This window comes from Gymnoscopelus microlampas (assembly GCF_963454915.1).
Source record: "Gymnoscopelus microlampas genome assembly, chromosome: 21".
Classification (NCBI taxonomy): Eukaryota; Metazoa; Chordata; class Actinopteri; order Myctophiformes; family Myctophidae; genus Gymnoscopelus; species Gymnoscopelus microlampas.
In genome coordinates, this window is record NC_139958.1 from 1392201 (window position 1) to 1412933 (window position 20733).

General features: G+C 42.4%; 2 protein-coding genes across 5 annotated transcripts in view; both read left to right on the forward strand.

Annotated features, from left to right (window-relative positions):
* The window catches only part of LOC311037056 (SWI/SNF-related matrix-associated actin-dependent regulator of chromatin subfamily B member 1), a 16795-nt gene extending 12953 nt beyond the window's left edge, over nucleotides 1–3842 (forward strand). Inside the window, exon 9 of the mRNA XM_084046120.1 lies at nucleotides 3562–3842. Coding sequence (XP_083902246.1) covers nucleotides 3562–3601 — 40 coding nt within the window. The 3' untranslated portion in view covers nucleotides 3602–3842. The remainder of the gene's footprint in view (nucleotides 1–3561) is intronic.
* A 3912-nt stretch (nucleotides 3843–7754) lies between these two features.
* The window catches only part of scai (suppressor of cancer cell invasion), a 45808-nt gene continuing 32829 nt past the window's right edge, over nucleotides 7755–20733 (forward strand). For all 4 annotated transcript variants that reach the window (XM_084046832.1, XM_084046835.1, XM_084046833.1 and 1 more), the window contains exons 1-2: nucleotides 7755–7895; nucleotides 15338–15463. In XM_084046832.1, the coding sequence (XP_083902958.1) occupies nucleotides 15357–15463 (107 nt within the window). In that variant the 5' untranslated portion in view covers nucleotides 7755–7895; nucleotides 15338–15356. The remainder of the gene's footprint in view (nucleotides 7896–15337; nucleotides 15464–20733) is intronic.

Here is a 20733-nt window from a genome sequence, read left to right on the forward strand (position 1 = left end):
AATACACATACATAAGGGCTACACACAGCAGAATACACATACACAAGGACTACACACAGCAGAATGCACATACACAAGGACTACACACAGCAGAATACACATACATAAGGACTACACACAGCAGAATACACATACATAAGGACTACACACAGCATAATACACATACATAAGGACTACACACAGCAGAATACACATACATAAGGACTACACACAGCATAATACACATACATAAGGACTACACACAGCAGAATACACATACATAAGGACTACACACAGCAGAATACACATACATAAGGACTACACACAGCAGAATACACATACATAAGGACTACACACAGCAGAATGCACATACATAAGGACTACACACAGCAGAATACACATACATAAGGACTACACACAGCAGAATACACATACACAAGGACTACACACAGCAGAATACACATACATAAGGACTACACACAGCAGAATACACATACATAAGGACTACACACAGCATAATACACATACATAAGGACTACACACAGCATAATACACATACATAAGGACTACACACAGCAGAATACACATACATAAGGACTACACACAGCAGAATACACATACATAAGGACTACACACAGCAGAATACACATACACAAGGACTACACACAGCAGAATACACATACATAAGGACTACACACAGCAGAATACACATACATAAGGACTACACACAGCATAATACACATACATAAGGACTACACACAGCATAATACACATACATAAGGACTACACACAGCATAATACACATACATAAGGACTACACACAGCAGAATACACATACATAAGGACTACACACAGCAGAATACACATACATAAGGACTACACACAGCAGAATACACATACACAAGGACTACACACAGCAGAATACACATACATAAGGACTACACACAGCAGAATACACATACATAAGGACTACACACAGCATAATACACATACATAAGGACTACACACAGCATAATACACATACATAAGGACTACACACAGCATAATACACATACATAAGGGCTACACACAGCAGAATGCACATACATAAGGACTACACACAGCAGAATACACATACATAAGGACTACACACAGCATAATACACATACATAAGGGCCACACACAGCAGAATGCACATACATAAGGACTACACACAGCAGAATGCACATACATAAGGACTACACACAGCATAATACACATACATAAGGGCTACACACAGCAGAATACACATACATAAGGACTACACACAGCAGAATACACATACATAAGGACTACACACAGCAGAATGCACATACATAAGGACTACACACAGCAGAATACACATACATAAGGACTACACACAGCAGAATACACATACATAAGGACTACACACAGCATAATACACATACATAAGGACTACACACAGCAGAATGCACATACATAAGGACTACACACAGCAGAATACACATACATAAGGACTACACACAGCAGAATACACATACATAAGGACTACACACAGCAGAATACACATACATAAGGACTACACACAGCAGAATGCACATACATAAGGACTACACACAGCAGAATACACATACACAAGGACTACACACAGCAGAATACACATACATAAGGACTACACACAGCAGAATGCACATACATAAGGACTACACACAGCAGAATACACATACATAAGGACTACACACAGCAGAATACACATACACAAGGGCTACACACAGCAGAATACACATACATAAGGACTACACACAGCAGAATGCACGTACATAAGGACTACACACAGCAGAATACACATACACAAGGGCTACACACAGCAGAATACACATACATAAGGACTACACACAGCAGAATGCACGTACATAAGGACTACACACAGCAGAATACACATACACAAGGGCTACACACAGCAGAATACACATACATAAGGACTACACACAGCAGAATACACATACATAAGGACTACACACAGCAGAATACACATACATAAGGACTACACACAGCAGAATGCACATACATAAGGACTACACACAGCAGAATACACATGCATAAGGACTACACACAGCAGAATACACATACATAAGGACTACACACAGCAGAATACACATACATAAGGGCTACACACAGCAGAATACACATGCATAAGGACTACACACAGCATAATACACATACATAAGGACTACACACAGCAGAATACACATACATAAGGACTACACACAGCAGAATACACATACATAAGGGCTACACACAGCAGAATGCACATGCATAAGGGCCACACACAGCAGAATACACATACATAAGGGCCACACACAGCAGAATACACATACATAAGGACTACACACAGCAGAATACACATACATAAGGGCCACACACAGCAGAATACACATACATAAGGGCCACACACAGCAGAATACACATACATAAGGGCCACACACAGCAGAATACACATACATAAGGACTACACACAGCATAATGCACATACATAAGGACTACACACAGCATAATGCACATACATAAGGACTACACACAGCAGAATGCACATACATAAGGACTACACACAGCAGAATGCACATACATAAGGACTACACACAGCAGAATACACATACATAAGGACTACACACAGCAGAATACACATACATAAGGACTACACACAGCATAATGCACATACATAAGGACTACACACAGCAGAATGCACATGCATAAGGACTACACACAGCGGGTGCAGTCCTTAACTGTGGAGCGGGGGGGGAAATGGGGGGGGGGCTGTTGTCACGCTCACTATTCGCTCATGTTGATTCCCGACAGCATGTCGAAATGCACTTTTAACCCATTCAGACCGGGAAAGAATCTGTGTTGTTTTTAGATCTTTTTTAGTCTTTGGCTATTAAGAAATAGCAGATCTACAAGCTCGTAGCGCGGCACTCTGTAGATCTGATATTTTTTTGAAAGATCGTGAAAATGTGTGCAAATCTTTGAATATATATTGTTTAAAGCCAACATTTAAAAAAAACGATAGATCAAGTGAAACATTCAAAATACAAAATCATTCTATGACTTTATGTTTCATTCATCATGTGATCCATTTTAGAGTAGGCAAGCTGACACTCAAAGTGACTACTGGCCAATCACAGCGCGTCTAACTGACTTTTGCTGCACGGCTGCCTCTTACGAAAAGACCCGCCCCCACCTGCCTCTGATTGGCCTACCAAACGCCCTTCTGTGACACACGCGGAAGCTTGCCTCCTCTAAAATGGCGCCCGAGATACCAATGCCTCAGAGCCGAAGGAGGCGTCTACCTTTATATGTCTATGATTGAGAGCCCTGACGTCACAACATTTGTAGTGACGCCCACTGTACTCTGGTTGGTTGGGGAAATGAAAGGTTGACTCCCACTTCCTATGGCAGGAACGTCAACAGCTCGGTCCAGGCTCTTACTTTTGAGCAAAACGCGAAGGAAAACAAAAGATGGAGGTTAATATGAGAACAACTGTAGGACGTTCCTCTGCCTAATAACTCTGACTGACATCTGTCATCTGTGCTTCATTCCTGCAGGCGCATGAGACGACTGGCCAACACCGCCCCCTCCTGGTAGGAGGGGCCCTGGGGTCTGACCGCATGAAGAGAGAGAGAGAGAGAGAGAGAGAGACACACACACACACACACACACACACACACACACACACACACACACACACACACACACACACACACACACTCGCACTCACACACAGGTTTGTATTACTATACTTGAGGACATCAACGCTTTAGGACAGCCATTTTATGAATGTCATTTAAAAACATATATTATTTTGCCATTTTTAACCGTAAGCCTAAAGCCGAAAAACAGCTGATCTATAAGCTCACAACGCGTCGCGCTGCGACGCGTTGTGAGCTTATAGATCAGCTGTTTTACGGTGCATGACACTGGGAGCGCAACTAAGTATAAATCATGTTTAACTCTAATTCCAATCCCTAAACCTAACCTCTAAGACACCTAAATGTCTAATCCTGACCTGAATGTTTTTCTAATTGAAAACCTATCTCTAAAAAATAAACCATTTGTCTTGTGAGGTCCAGGAAAACGGTCCTCACAATGTATATTTCTTCAAATTCTACTATACTTAGTCCTCGCAAGTATAGTAATACAAACACACACACACACACACACACACATTCCACTGGTTATGCAGTAGTTACACATTCCTCTCACTCAACCTGAACCTTCTTCCAACTCATGACAACCAAACCGTTTCAGATTTAAATATTTGTCTGGATTTTGTTTCCGTTTAAAAAAAAGACAACGTAAGGCCCAGATAGCCCTACATCCCCACATGCGGGAACGGCAGCGATCTACAAGCTCTCAACAACGCCTCGGTGTCACATTGGCGTGCCACGCATCGAGAAGCTTGCAGATCGTTCTTTTCAGCCGCTTGCCCGTAATGACTTGGACAAAAGAGGGGCGCCAGGTTGGCAGTGTTTAAAGAGGATCTGTTGTCTGTTACTGGTTCTGTACTCATGTCTTATATGTTGTGTATAACATAATATATATATATTATATCATACAATATAATATCATATATTATATTATACATGAATATAATTATACTTCTGCATTCAAGTGTCTTATATATTATATATAAGATAAGATATATTATACAATAATATATAATAATATCTTATATTATATATAAATATGATTATACTTCTGCAAGTGCGTTCAGTTGTTTGGTGATGAAGAGGAAGAGGAAGAGTGGGCAGATAGAAGTTACATTGTTTATTAGTTATCCCCCCCATGCCCCCCCCAACCCTACAAAGACCATTGTCCTGGAAAACCATCCATTTCCATCTACAAAGCCCCACAGGAGAAGAAGACCCCCAACGTACTGAGAGAAAAAGAAACTCCTGCAAACCGCCTTCAAATGTAAGAAAACATGTTCAATGGGAATATTACAACGTTTCAGTCTTTTATTAGACCTCCATCGGGTTTATCTGGATAAACCTGATAACATCTTTTTTTGGTGCATTTGAACACCGTGTGCGGGGGGATTTCTTTATTTCTTTCAACCTCCCAAAAATTAAAACAAAAAAATATTATAAAGAATTTGGAAAATCTGAAGTAATGTGAAGTATACATGATTGTAACGGTACCTCGTTATCACACCTAAATGTATCCTTCAACTTATTGTTTATGCCCAAAGTGACAGGTTTTGTAGCAATGTGTAACAATTGTAGAAGTATTTAGGCCTTAAATGTCAAATGTTCAAATCGTGTATACTTTACGTTACTTCAGAGCATTTTTAACCCACTAAGACCTGAGGCCGATTCTTACTAATGTCTTCTAAATCTGTTTTCTGAAAAAAAACGTATGTTTCTATATCAGTGGTGCTCAATCTTTTTCACGTCAAGGACCCCCAAAATTATATGGATTTGGCCGCCGACCCCCCATCTCAAAATATGTTTTTCCAGGGACCCCCCAGAAGCAAAGATTTGAGTTAAAAATGTTTGCTTTAAAAGAATATAAATATATAAATTTGCACACATTTTCTCGATCTTTCAAAAATAGCAGATATACATGCTCATAGTGCGGCACTCGGTGCCGCGCTATGAGCTTGTATATCTGCTATTTTTGAATAGTCAAAGTGTAAAATAATGTTTTTTAGGTCAAATCTTAATGGGTTAAATGGATGTGTGTCTGCCCACTCTTCCGGTTAGCGTTGAGAATGGACGGATAAGAGTGAATAAACGCCTGAATTGGATGTTACTGTGTTTGTCTTTGTAACATCAGGCTGAGTGTCTTTGATCATTAATGCCTCTTTAGTGCAGAAGGAAAAAGGTCAAGAATCAAATCATGTCATTTAACTGTCATTTTAAATGAAGCTATTCAACTATATACTCTTGAATGATGTAAACATATTTGTTGATGGTTTCTGTTTTTTGTTTGTTTTTTTTGTAAACATTTCTTGGAACTTTGTAGTGGACTTGATGGAACTTTTGTAAAATAAAAAGCATAAAAAGTATGGATTTGTGGTGATTGCTGTTGTGTTTGGGTTTGTTTAAAAGGAACCCTGGCTAATAAGCATTATACCGTACGCCTTAATACATTAGAATTGTCCTCTATGACTAAAACACCTTAAATATGTATTTCATTAAAATATGTATTTTAGAAACGGTTCATCTTTCACTCAAGCGGGAACGCCGTAAGTTGATGATGTCATTTGTCCATGACCATGTGTGGTCTAGACCTATGGAATAAATGTGCACATATATAAAGAAAGAAGAAAATAACTAATACTTGCGACAGGACATTGTCCCTCTTGAGTAAAAGATGAACTGTTTCTAAAATAAATGTTATAGTTATAGAGGGCAATTGTATTAAGGCATATTTGCCTTATTAGCCAGGGATCCTTTTAAAGGTTCTAGAGCAGTGGTTCTCTTTTCATCTACAGAACCCCTGAATTGCATTGTTACTTTACAGAACCTTAACATTTATGTCACTGTAAGTAAATTACTGTAAGTAAATATGTAAATCCTTCCCCCAAAGATACAGTATAGAACACGATAGAATAGAATATCAATACATGGCGTTTTAACCACTTGAACCCCAGCATCCTTATTCTGGTGGGTCTTCAACAAGGGGTCCTCCGAGTTACTACAGGGGGTCCGCCAAATCTTTGTGTGATGGGACATCAGCCAAAAATAGCAGATCTACAAGCTTGTAGATCGGCTATTTTCGGAGAGTCGGCGAGAGTCGGGGGGAAAAGACCTGACCAAGTACAGAGCCAATGGTCAAGTTGACTAAATATTGAGGGTTTAAAAGGTTAACTATATCTGAAAATACACATTAACATGAATCCAGATATCTATGAAATCTATGAAGAAGCTTCATCTGTGACACAATGTTATACAATATGTAGTGGGGGGGTCCCTGCTTCATCTCTCTCAACTAGGGGTCCCTGCTTCATCTCTCTCTCAACTAGGGGGTCCTTGACCTGAAAACGTTGAACACCCCTGCTCTAATGTGTGGCTGCTTGTCTTTCTGCACAGAATTGATTCTGTCATTTTGGGGTCCATCCTTCTTGACATGAAAAGGTTTGAGAAGCACACGATTTTTCAAAGAAATAGCAGATCTACAAGTTCATCGCGCCGCTATGAGTACTGAGTACACGAGTATAGCTACTGTCAAAAAAAATGCTTTGCAAAAAGCGGCCTCCTGGTGGCGCTATAACAGCCCATGTGAAAGATTCAGGGCATCCAGGTAGTGTGTGTGTGTGTGTGTGTGTGTGTGTGTGTGTGTGTGTGTGTGTGTGTGTGTGTGTGTGTGTGTGTGTGTGTGTGCGCGCGTGCGTGTGTGCGTGCACAGCACAGCCAAGGTGCCGGAGATTAGCTGTTCACAGACAGAATGACACGCACACGCGCGCACCCACGCACGCACGCACGCACACACACACACACACACACACACACACACACACACACACACACACACACACACACACACACACACACACACACACACTCTCTCGCCATGCCTTTCGGTCTGGCGGAGACAAAACAAAAAGAGAGGGGAAAAAATCATAGGAAAAAAATAAAGAAAAAATACTTTTATTTTGAAAGAACCCCCAAAAAATGGTGACCCGGAAGTATCTGTGCAGCAGGTCATTGGAGCGACAGCCTGCCTGTCTGTCTGTCTGTCTGTCTGTCTGTCTACCTGTCTATCTGCCTGTCTGTCTGACAGCCTGCCTTCCTGCTGTTAGAGAGAGACATAGAGAGAGAGAGAGACATAGAGAGAGAGAGACAGACGGCTTTTGACGGTTTGGTGTGAAGATGATGAAGATGTGTTTAGGAGCGAGCAGGAGGATGAAGATGAGACAGTAATGAAAGCAGAGGTTAGTATTAATATTAATATGATTTATTATCATTATTACAGACATGATGCATCGACGTCCAGTGTAGCTGCACTACAGTAGGTCTTACAGATCTGAGCTTTTTGTCTGTCGGTGCGACGCCGTGAACACTGATCTACACACACACACACACACACACACACACACACACACACACACACACACACACACACACACACACACACACACACACACACACACACACACACACACAACAAACAACAACTGGCGAGCAGTGATTCATGAAGTGTGTGTGTGTGTGTGTGTGTGTGTGTGTGTGTGTGTGTGTGTGTGTGTGTGTGTGTGTGTGTGTGTGTGTGTGTGTGTGTGTGTGTGTGTGAGTCTGTCTGGTCTGGTCTGTCTGTCTGTCTGTCTGTCTGTCTGTCTGTCTGTCTGTCTGTCTGGCATCAATGGGTCTTGATTTTGGGGGAAAATATCTGATCTGCAAGCCCACTGTGGGCTTGCAGATCAGATATTTTCAAAGTGCGAGACCACCGTGAGATGAAGTATATCATCTTCCTCTTCATTGTGAATAATATTATTATTATAATTATAATTATTATTATCATTATTATAATGAAACATAATCACAATATTTATGTTTTATTAACAGTAGATAACCTGAATTATAGGGATTTGAAACATATATATATTTAGTATTATATTTAGTATTTTATAATACTGGTATATAAATGAATTGCAGTGATATTATTCAGACAGACTGAGGTGTATTATATTATTTATTTATTGTTATAATGTTATTATTCAGAGAAGTGTCTTGGTTTTGTCTTGAGGTTTCATCACATAGTGAACCAACAGAACATCCGTCTGTTCTATTGCCTGATGCTGCTTCTAAATGACCTGCTGAATGAATAAATTAATAAATATAGGATACATGAATGAATGAAGGAATGAATGAATATAGACTAAGACTACATGAATGAATGAATATAGGCTACTACATGAATGCATGAATGAATGCATATTGGCTGCATGAATGCATGAATATAGGCTGAATGAATGAATATAGGCTGAATGAATGAATATAGGCTGAATGAATGCATGAATGAATGCATATTGGCTGCATGAATGCATGAATATAGGCTGAATGCATGAATATAGGCTGAATGAATGAATATAGGCTGAATGAATGCATGAATGAATGCATATTGGCTGCATGAATGAATGAATATAGGCTACTACATGAATGCATGAATGAATGCATATTGGCTGCATGAATGCATGAATATAGGCTGAATGAACGAATATTGGCTGAATGAATGAATATAGGCTGAATGAATGCATGAATGAATGAATGCATATTGGCTGCATGAATGAATGAATATAGGCTGAATGAATGAATGAATATAGGCTGAATGAACGAATATTGGCTGCATGAATGAATGAATATACGCTACAAGGCCACTGCATTCATGATTTGAGGCATTTTGTTCAAACAAATGTGTTTTACTAAATTAGACCTGCTGGTGGCGCTATAACAGGCCAATGTGAAAAGTGTGGCATTTCTTCCTCGGCCTAGTGGGAATGTGCGTGCAAAATGTCATTGAAATTGCATGCTGCATTCATGATTTGAGGCATTTTGCCTATATTTACATATTCATATAAGATGTAACATTTAGATTTTACTTGACATTTTTCATACTTGTTTTCTTTTATCTGAGCTTTTATATCAGGTTTTTAAAGCTTCCCCAGAAACTCTGTAGCTTTTTGAGCTTCACATTCAAATAGAAATATTACACGGGGCGTCCGCTGGCCTAGCGGTCCAGGCGCATACCACTTACGCTGGTAATCCAGCTTGACAGCGGCAAGCCAATGTTAGCCAAGCAGGATGGAATATGAAATATCGGACAGATCCGTCAGGATCTCATGACTATAGAGATACTGGCCCTCATTGTGTAGACCAAATAATGAGATATTATCTTTTCTTATTGATCTTTGGACAGAATCTGAAGGAGTAATATCCAAAAATGTGTTTTACAAAAGTCGTTCTCCTGGTGGTGCTATAAAAAGCAGATGTGAAGAATACAGGGCAGATGTTTTTCCTTGACTTCTAGGGAGTGTGCGTAAAAAGTTTCATGCAGATTGGTGCAGTTGTAGTTAAAAACTCCAATCGGCCTGTTATAGCGCCACCATGAGGCTGTTTTGAAAGATTTCAAGTGTCATTTTTCCTTCGCCTAGTGGGAACGTGCGTGCAAAATGTCACGGAAATCGCAAGCCATGATTTGAGGCCTTTTGTTCAAAACGGACCAATCCTGCAATCAAGCCAATCAGGATGGAATTATGGAAAGTCGGACAGATCCGTGTTGATCACATGACATGACAGTCAGGTACTGTGTACTACCGATTTGCGTGATTTTTGGACAAAATCTGTAGGAGTAAAATCGGCCTCATGGTGGCGCTTTGACAGGCTGATCAGAAAAATTCGGGGCTGAGGTTCTGCTTTGGCATCCAGGGAGTGTGTGTGTGCAGTTTCGCTGTGACCGGGCCAACGGTGCCGGAGATGCTCACAAACAGAAGGACACACGGACGGACGGACGGACGGACAGGGTGCAAAACATACTCTCTCGCCATGCCTTTGGGACTGGCGGAGACAACAAAAGAAAAGGCTGTGTTAGAATACAGTAGATGTTGGGGTGTCCAGTTTTTATTTAATGTGTTACCTCCAGGCTATGGTCGAGGCTTACACCCCCGCCCGACCACTTCGGTCTGCCGCCTCAGGGCGACTGGTTGCCTCGTCGCTCAGTGGTCCTTCTGGCCAATCTACACGGTCACAGCTTTTTTCTGTTCTGGCCCCACAGTGGTGGAATGAACTCCCCACTGATGTCAGGACAGCAGAGTCACTGATGTCAGGACAGCAGAGTCACTGATGTCAGGACAGCAGAGTCACTGATGTCAGGACAGCAGAGTCACTGCCCATCTTTCACCACAGGCTGAAAACCCACCTCTTCAGGAAACACTACCCTTCCTCTTTGCCTTGTCAGCTTGTTGTTAACTAGTTGTACGAACTCTTGTTCTATTGTTTTATTGGATCTTGTTTATTCGATACACATATTTGTTTTATCTCTTGCTCATTTGATTTTCCTATTTGTCTCATCTGTTTAAGAAAGTAGGAAGCTGATATATTGCACTTTTACCTCAGCGCTCGCTAGGTATACTCTTAGTCGCTTGTTTTAGAAGAGAATGCACTTCAGACTTCTGGTGATTAGTAGTTTCCTTGCCTATCTATGTTGAATGCACTTATTGTAAGTCGCTTTGGATAAAAGCGTCTGCTAAATGACTGTAAATGTAATGTGTTATAATGCAGTAGATGATGGGGTGTCCAGTCTGTATGTAATGTGTTATAATGCAGTAGATGATGGGGTGTCCAGTCTGTATGTAATGTGTTATAATGCAGTAGATGATGGGGTGTCCAGTCTGTATGTGATGTGTTATAATGCAGTAGATGATGGGGTGTCCAGTCTGTATGTAATGTGTTATAATGCAGTAGATGATGGGGTGTCCAGTCTGTATGTAATGTGTTATAATGCAGTAGATGATGGGGTGTCCAGTCTGTATGTAATGTGTTATAATGCAGTAGATGATGGGGTGTCCAGTCTGTATGTAATGTGTTATAATGCAGTAGATGATGGGGTGTCCAGTCTGTATTTGATGTGTTATAATGCAGTAGATGATGGGGTGTCCAGTCTGTATTTGATGTGTTATAATGCAGTAGATGATGGGGTGTCCAGTCTGTATTTGATCCTTCGCTGAACATTGTTCATGCTCAACCTTCAGTGTGTCAGGCTGCTCTAGGAATGTAATGTGGGACATTGTCAGGTCAACCTAAAAAAGACTCCTCTATTTCTACTCAACTAGGCCACCTGTAAAACACCCTGCCCTGCCTATAATGTAACTGTATTAATACTGTAAAACACTCTGCCCTGCCTATAACGTAACTGTATTAATACTGTAAAACACTCTGCCCTGCCTATAATGTAACTGTATTAATACTGTAAAACACTCTGCCCTGCCTATAATGTAACTGTATTAATACTGTAAAACACCCTGCCCTGCCTATAATGTAACTGTATTAATACTGTAAAACACCCTGCCCTGCCTATAATGTAACTGTATTAATACTGTAAAACACTCTGCCCTGCCTATAATGTAACTGTATTAATACTGTAAAACACTCTGCCCTGCCTATAATGTAACTGTATTAATACTGTAAAACACCCTGCCCTGCCTATAATGTAACTGTATTAATACTGTAAAACACCCTGCCCTGCCTATAATGTAACTGTATTAATACTGTAAAACACTCTGCCCTGCCTATAATGTAACTGTATTAATACTGTAAAACACTCTGCCCTGCCTATAATGTAACTGTATTAATACTGTAAAACACTCTGCCCTGCCTATAATGTAACTGTATTAATACTGTAAAACACTCTGCCCTGCCTATAATGTAACTGTATTAATACTGTAAAACACCCTGCCCTGCCTATAATGTAACTGTATTAATACTGTAAAACACCCTGCCCTGCCTATAATGTAACTGTATTAATACTGTAAAACACCCTGCCCTGCCTATAATGTAACTGTATTAATACTGTAAAACACCCTGCCCTGCCTATAATGTAACTGTATTAATACTGTAAAACACTCTGCCCTGCCTATAATGTAACTGTATTAATACTGTAAAACACCCTGCCCTGCCTATAATGTAACTGTATTAATACTGTAAAACACCCTGCCCTGCCTATAATGTAACTGTATTAATACTGTAAAACACTCTGCCCTGCCTATAATGTAACTGTATTAATACTGTAAAACACTCTGCCCTGCCTATAATGTAACTGTATTAATACTGTAAAACACTCTGCCCTGCCTATAATGTAACTGTATTAATACTGTAAAACACCCTGCCCTGCCTATAATGTAACTGTATTAATACTGTAAAACACCCTGCCCTGCCTATAATGTAACTGTATTAATACTGTAAAACACTCTGCCCTGCCTATAATGTAACTGTATTAATACTGTAAAACACTCTGCCCTGCCTATAATGTAACTGTATTAATACTGTAAAACACTCTGCCCTGCCTATAATGTAACTGTATTAATACTGTAAAACACTCTGCCCTGCCTATAATGTAACTGTATTAACTCATTGACTGCCAGAGTTAAAACATCGTCTACCGTCCCCTTAAAACGGAGATTTTACTGTACCTTTAAAAAATCATGGACTATTCTCTGTGACCTCTTTCCTCACGGAGATCAGCTCATTAAATGCACGGGAGTCTGGTAGAATCGGGGGGAAAAAGAACACGTCCCCCCCCCCCCCACCCCCCCACCCCCCCACCCCCCAGCGCCCACAGCGGAATCGAACCCAGGACCTTCTAGCTGTGAGGCGACTGCGCCACCGTGCCCAACACAGTTTAGTTTTGTTTTAGCTTGTTTTTTGAAAAACAACAGAAATACGAGAACATTTAACTTTTATAAATCCTTTAACTTGAAAGGTGCCGGGAATTCTTTTGTGATCACGTGATTTCTGGTTGTACTCTTCTTCGGTGGTGCTTGGATCATTCACCCCCCCCACCCCCTCACACCTACTATACGTCACACTGCCGATTTGACTGATATGCCCATATATGGAGATCTAAGATATAAGCCATAGTGGGTTTTGGTCATTGGAGAGGTGATGCACGTCACCTCTTTCTGAAGTGGGTACTTTCAAAGCCTGCCGTGGATTTAGGAGAGCACAAAACTCTCTCTCACACTGTGAGGTGCCTGTAAGGTGGCACTGCAAAGTGAACGACGCGTCACGCTAGACGTTCGGGCCGCGTAGCGGCCCGAACTTCTAGTATATTTACATATTCATATAAGATGTAACATTTAGATTTTACTTGACATTTTTCATACTTGTTTTCTTTTATCTGAGCTTTTATATCAGGTTTTTAAAGCTTCCCCAGAAACTCTGTAGCTTTTTGAGCTTCACATTCAAATAGAAATATTACACGGGGCGTCCGCTGGCCTAGCGGTCCAGGCGCATACCACTTACGCTGGTAATCCAGCTTGACAGCGTGTCGCGAGTTCGACTCCCGGTCCTGACGACCTTTGCTGTTTGTCACCCCCCCCACATCTCTCTCCCTATTTCCTGTCAGCCTACTGTCCTGTCAAATAAAGGCAGAAAAGCCCCCAAAAGAATATCTTGGAAAAAAAATATATATATATTATAACATAAAATAAAATATTGGCACACAATAATGGGGTTATTTTGCTGATATCGAATCGATCTCAACCGATTGAATATTGCTTTGTTAACCCTCAGGTGTGTACTGAATAGTGAGTGTGTGTTTATTTGTGTGTGTGTTCCCACTCAGGTGTCTACTGAATAGTGAGTGTGTGTTGTTTTGTGTGTGTTCCCACTCAGGTGTGTACTGAATAGTGAGTGTGTGTTGTTTTGTGTGTGTTCCCACTCAGGTGTGTACTGAATAGTGAGTGTGTGTTATTGTCTCCGCCAGGCCGAAAGGCACGGCGAGAGAGTATGTTTTACCCCCTGTCCGTCCGTCCGTCCGTCCGTGTGTCCGTCCGTGTGTCCGTCCGTGTGTCCTGTCCGTGTGTCCTGTCCGTGTGCGACCAGCTAATCTCCGGCACATGGCCTTGTTATAGTGCCACCAGGAGGCAGATTTGTGCGAAACCCATTTTTTTATTTTACTCCTACAGATTTTATACAAACATCACACAAATCGGTACACAGTAATTCTAGAGTCATGTGATCAACACGGACCTGTCAGATTTTTCATATTCCATCCTGATTGGCTAAGATTGGCTTCCAAAGTTTGCAGGATTGGTCCGTTTTGAACAAAATGCCTCAAATCATGAACGTAGCTTGCGATTTCCGTGAAATTTCACAAACACATTCCCCCTAGGCCAAGGAAGAAATGCCACCCTTTTCACATTGGCCTATTATAGCGCCACCAGGAGGCCAGAATAACGTACCTGACCTCATGATTTGTGTGCATGGGGATCTCATCTTAAACAAGCTTAGTGCTTAATGAGCTTTCCAGTTTAGTAGACCTTGTATTGTGAATTTGTACTTCCATGTACTGTTATGTACTGTCATGTACTGTTCTCATGTCTTACTAAATACATTGATCAATCAATCAAAACCTGGCGGAGACCTGTGCTCTGAGGAGCACTTTTTCTAGTTCTGTGTGTGTGTTCACATTCAGGTGTGTACTGAATAGTGAGTGTGTGTTGTTTTGTGTGTGTGTTCCCACTCAGGTGTGTACTGAATTGTGTGTGTGTGTGTGTGTGTGTGTGTGTGTGTGTGTGTGTGTGTGTGTGTGTGTGTGTGTGTGTGTGTGTGTGTGTGTGTGTGTGTGTGTGTGTGTGTGTGTGTGTGTGTTCCCACTCAGGTGTGAGAAGCAGTGAGTGATGACTGGAGCTGAGACAGAAGAGGACATTCCACTGGGTGAACGGAAGACGGTGACAGACTTCTGTTACCTCCTGGACAAGTCCAAACAGCTCTTCAATGGCCTCAGGTCAGTTGCATGTCAGACCACGTGGAGCCCTTGTGTGTTTGCTCCGTGTCACCAGATGGCGCTATAGGTTTAGTCCCGGTGTCTATAGCCATGGGACAACACATGTTGCTCTGGATCAGGCACGTGCACACAGAGACATGAAAGGGGGCTTGGTATCTAGTTTGTCGCCGTCCGACCTTCCTATAGCCCGTGTTATTAAAGGAAAACGGGCGACAATGGCCAAAAAAAAAAAAAGGCGATCGAAAATCGGCAAAAGTGGCCGTTTTCAAGATGTCTTGGCCATTATCTATGGAACGGAAGGTCCAGTCTGCTCAGTTCAAAGCTTGTTGGATGCGTGACTTTGAGGACATTAATCACGCAATGACACCTCTTCGGGTTATTTGGGTTTTCGGGCCTAAAAGTATGGTAATTATTTGGTGCCCTTTAGAAAATTCCAGCCCCTGCCCCTCCAAATCCCTGTACAGTACTTGAGTAAATGTACTTAGTTACTTTACACCAATATATATATATATATATATATGTCGTAGGCAACCTTAGGCACGGGTGACATGAGAGTGAGAGAGAGGATTTTTCTTTTAGTATATATTAAACTAAATGAAGTCAATTAAATGAAGTCCCCTCACATCTGTATGAAAATGACTTCCTGCACACATTTCTACATTCATTCAAACTCTGAACTCTGAGTCTAATGATCATTACATCCGGATGTGAAAGACAATATTTCAGAAGAAGAAGAAAAATAAAATTTTGTTATAAACTGCTCAAAAAAAGTTCGGAAACTTAACTTCGGCCAATTATATCTCCCCTTTAATAATACCAATTGGTATTGTGTTTTATATCATTTTTATCGTTGATTAGTCACCTTTACAAGGAGGTACAGCTTGTAAGGATCGGGCATTCGTGGAATGGGCAACACAGCTAAACGTGTGGGTAGCGCCTCCAGAAAATGTGCCAAAATCACCCAATATGCTTCTGTTGGTAATCACTCTTGTTTTGAGCAACCTGCCAGCACACACCTGCTGAGAGGTGTGTGCCAGTAGTCACAGGTGTGTGACTGCCTCACAGGTGAGTGACTGGCACCTGAACATGGGTTCTGCAACTTTGTTGAGTTGGAGTGTGTATGCTCCAAGCAGCAACACTGCCCCCATGGAAAGATGGCACGTTTGTCCCTTCAGGATAAGGCCCGTGCAATAGGGCAAGTGAAGCTGATGTTCTGTTACGCAGATAACGCATTATTTGATGTCAGCCCTGCTACCATTTGCAGCCAGGTGTGTGCCAGTCACAGGTGTGACTGGCACCTGAGCATGGGTCCTGCAACTTTGACGTCTGTCTTTGGTTCCGTTGTGCAAATCTGGCCTGTAAATCTATGGTTCCTCAGTTAAGCAAGGGGTCGTGGGTTGTTGTCTTCCTTGTTGACTTCACCAGTCTCACAGAACTTGGTCCTAAGTTTGCAAATGGTACCTGGGCTGACACCAAATAATGCTGTCACTCTGATTCACTTGCCCTATAGACGGGTTTCCTGTTAGTAAACATGAGAGGAATATGACCGCGCAGAGGAGGGGGAAGCCTATGGGTGCGTTTGGAAATTACGCACCGGAGCACACTCGCCTATTAGTTTGTATTGGCCAGTGCGCTCACTGCCGCTCAGGGCTGTATTTTCGAACGCGCCTTTCACCCGGGCATGCGCAGATTGCGCATTCTGCTCTGTGATGACGTCGCGCGGAAATCCGTCTATTGCACAGGCCTCATCCTGAAGGGACAAACGTGGCATCTTTCCATGGGGGCAGTGTTGCTGCTTGGAGCATACACACTCCAACTCAACAAAGTTGCAAAACCCATGTTCAGGTGCCAGTCACTCACCTGTGAGGCAGTCACACACCTGTGACTACTGGCACACACCTCTCAGCAGGTGTGTGCTGGCAGGTTGCTCAAAACAAGAGCGATTACCAACAGAAGCATATTGGGTGATTTTGGCACATTTTTTGGAGGCGCTACCCACACGTTTAGCTGTGTTGCTCATTCCACGAATGCCCGATCCTTACAAGCTGTACCTCCTTGTAAAGGTGACTAATCAACGATAAAAATGATATAAAACACAATACCAATTGGCTTTATTAAAGTGGAGATATAATTGACCGAAGTTAAGTTTCCGAACTTTTTTTGAGCAGTTTATGTGTATATGGGAAATCAAAATCTGTTTTATTTAGATGTGGTGTGTTATTAAATGTAATGTTGATATGGCACACTGACTATAGATAATTGTATTGTAATTTGCTTTTTAAAGCCTTCCATTCAATGTGACAAAAGGCTTTCAAGGCCAGCTTGTCAAATTTAGCAGATTTTCTCATCAATGTCTGTTGACCGTTGAGAGACTTGAGACTAGCAGGTTAGTAGTAGTTAGTAGTAGTTAGTAGTAGTTAGTAGTTTAAGTGCCGATGGCTTTTCTACCAGTGAGTGTTCGTTTTGTCGACTAAAACTATGACGAAAAATGTCAGTTGACAATATTTTTTCATTGACAAAAACTAAATAAAAACTACATAAAAACTAAGATATGATGACCAAAACTATGACTAAATATAGTGACAATTCTGTCAACAAATAAAAACTAGACTAAAATATCAGGGAGGGACTAGTGGAGAAGAGATCCAGTAGAACTAAGACTAGTGGAGAAGAGATCCAGTAGAACTAAGACTAGTGGAGAAGAGATCCAGTAGAACTAAGACTAGTGGAGAAGAGATCCAGTAGAACTAAGACTAGTGGAGAAGAGATCCAGTAGAACTAAGACTAGTGGAGAAGACATCCAGTAGAACTAAGACTAGTGGAGAAGAGATCCAGTAGAACTAAGACTAGTGGAGAAGAGATCCAGTAGAACTAAGACTAGTGGAGAAGAGATCTAGTAGAACTAAGACTAGTGGAGAAGAGATCCAGTAGAACTAAGACTAGTGGAGAAGAGATCCAGTAGAACTAAGACTAGAGGAGAAGAGATCCAGTAGAACTAAGACTAGTGGAGAAGAGATCCAGTAGAACTAAGACTAGTGGAGAAGAGATCCAGTAGAACTAAGACTAGTGGAGAAGAGATCCAGTAGAACTAAGACTAGTGGAGAAGACATCCAGTAGAACTAAGACTAGTGGAGAAGAGATCCAGTAGAACTAAGACTAGTGGAGAAGAGATCCAGTAGAACTAAGACTAGTGGAGAAGAGATCCAGTATAACTAAGACTAGTGGAGAAGAGATCCAGTAGAACTAAGACTAGTGGAGAAGAGATCCAGTAGAACTAAGACTAGTGGAGAAGAGATCCAGTAGAACTAAGACTAGTGGAGAAGAGATCCAGTAGAACTAAGACTAGTGGAGAAGAGATCCAGTAGAACTAAGACTAGAGGAGAAGAGATCCAGTAGAACTAAGACTAGTGGAGAAGAGATCCAGTAGAACTAAGACTAGTGGAGAAGAGATCCAGTAGAGCTAAAAGACATCATTTTATGCTTGGTTGCGTGTGGGTGTCGCGCTCCGAAAATAGCCGATCTACAAGCTCACAACGTGTCACAGCGCGACACGTTGTGAGCTTGTAGATCGGCATGGCAGCTAAGTAGGCATCATGACGGCATCACGGCCTGCCCATTTTCGATTGAGTTTTGGCCATTGTCGCCCGTTTATCTTTGATAAGTCGGGCTAGGCAGGTCCGGACGGAGACAAACTAGAGACCTGAGTAAAGTTCACTTTGAGCTGCATCTAGCACTCCCACTGACATTTCCGTCGGCCTTACCGCTAGGCCGTAGGGGCAGTTAAATGTATTTTTTGGGGGTGATGCATTTTATTTTATTTCTTCTAGTCTGGAGAAGGCACTTTTTTACTGACGGGTAAAAGCTCAGGGGCTCGAGCCCCCTTTCATGTCTATGTGTGCACGTGCCTGCCTGATGGAGGGGAAGGGAACTGGTCGGAATAACGTGTTCCTTCCACACGCTACGTCCTACCAGGGAAACTCCCCCCTGTCAGGTGATAAGAAGGTACGTCCTACCAGGGAAACTCCCCCCCCTGTCAGGTGATAAGAAGGTACGTCCTACCAGGGAAACTCCCCCCCCTGTCAGGTGATAAGAAGGTACGTCCTACCGGGGAAACTCCCCCCCCTGTCAGGTGATAAGAAGCTACGTCCTACCGGGGAAACTCCCCCCTGTCAGGTGACAAGAAGCTACGTCCTACCGGGGAAACTCCCCCCCCCTGTCAGGTGATAAGAAGCTACGTCCTACCGGGGAAACTCCCCCCCCTGTCAGGTGATAAGAAGCTACGTCCTACCGGGGAAACTCCCCCCCCTGTCAGGTGACAAGAAGCTACGTCCTACCAGGGAAACTCCCCCCCCTGTCAGGTGATAAGAAGCTACGTCCTACCAGGGAAACTCCCCCCCCTGTCAGGTGATAAGAAGGTACGTCCTACCGGGGAAACTCCCCCCCCTGTCAGGTGATAAGAAGCTACGTCCTACCGGGGAAACTCCCCCCTGTCAGGTGATAAGAAGCTACGTCCTACCGGGGAAACTCCCCCCTGTCAGGTGATAAGAAGCTACGTCCTACCGGGGAAACTCCCCCCTGTCAGGTGATAAGAAGCTACGTCCTACCGGGGAAACTCCCCCCCCTGTCAGGTGACAAGAAGCTACGTCCTACCGGGGAAACTCCCCCCCCCTGTCAGGTGATAAGAAGCTACGTCCTACCGGGGAAACTCCCCCCCCTGTCAGGTGATAAGAAGCTACGTCCTACCGGGGAAACTCCCCCCCCTGTCAGGTGACAAGAAGCTACGTCCTACCGGGGAAACTCCCCCCCCCTGTCAGGTGATAAGAAGCTACGTCCTACCGGGGAAACTCCCCCCTGTCAGGTGATAAGAAGCTACGTCCTACCGGGGAAACTCCCCCCTGTCAGGTGATAAGAAGCTACATCCTACCGGGGAAACTCCCCCCTGTCAGGTGATAAGAAGCTACATCCTACCGGGGAAACTCCTCCCTGTCAGGTGATAAGAAGCGGCCCTGCTCACTCCTCATGCATTGAACGAAGCATGAGCTCAGTTCTGGGCTCTCCCCAGGCTGGCAGAGGGAGAGTAGCGCCCAGGATTACACCTTAGGCAATTGGCACTGGGTGAAAAAATGGGTTATAAAAATTGTGGGATAATAGTCAGGGGATATTAGCAGAATATTTTCCAATCTTGGAATAAATTCCTTACCAAAACAAATCTTCACCAATGTGTTTGTAAAGGTGTCTAGTAACACATCTCACAAAGACTGAAATTCAGT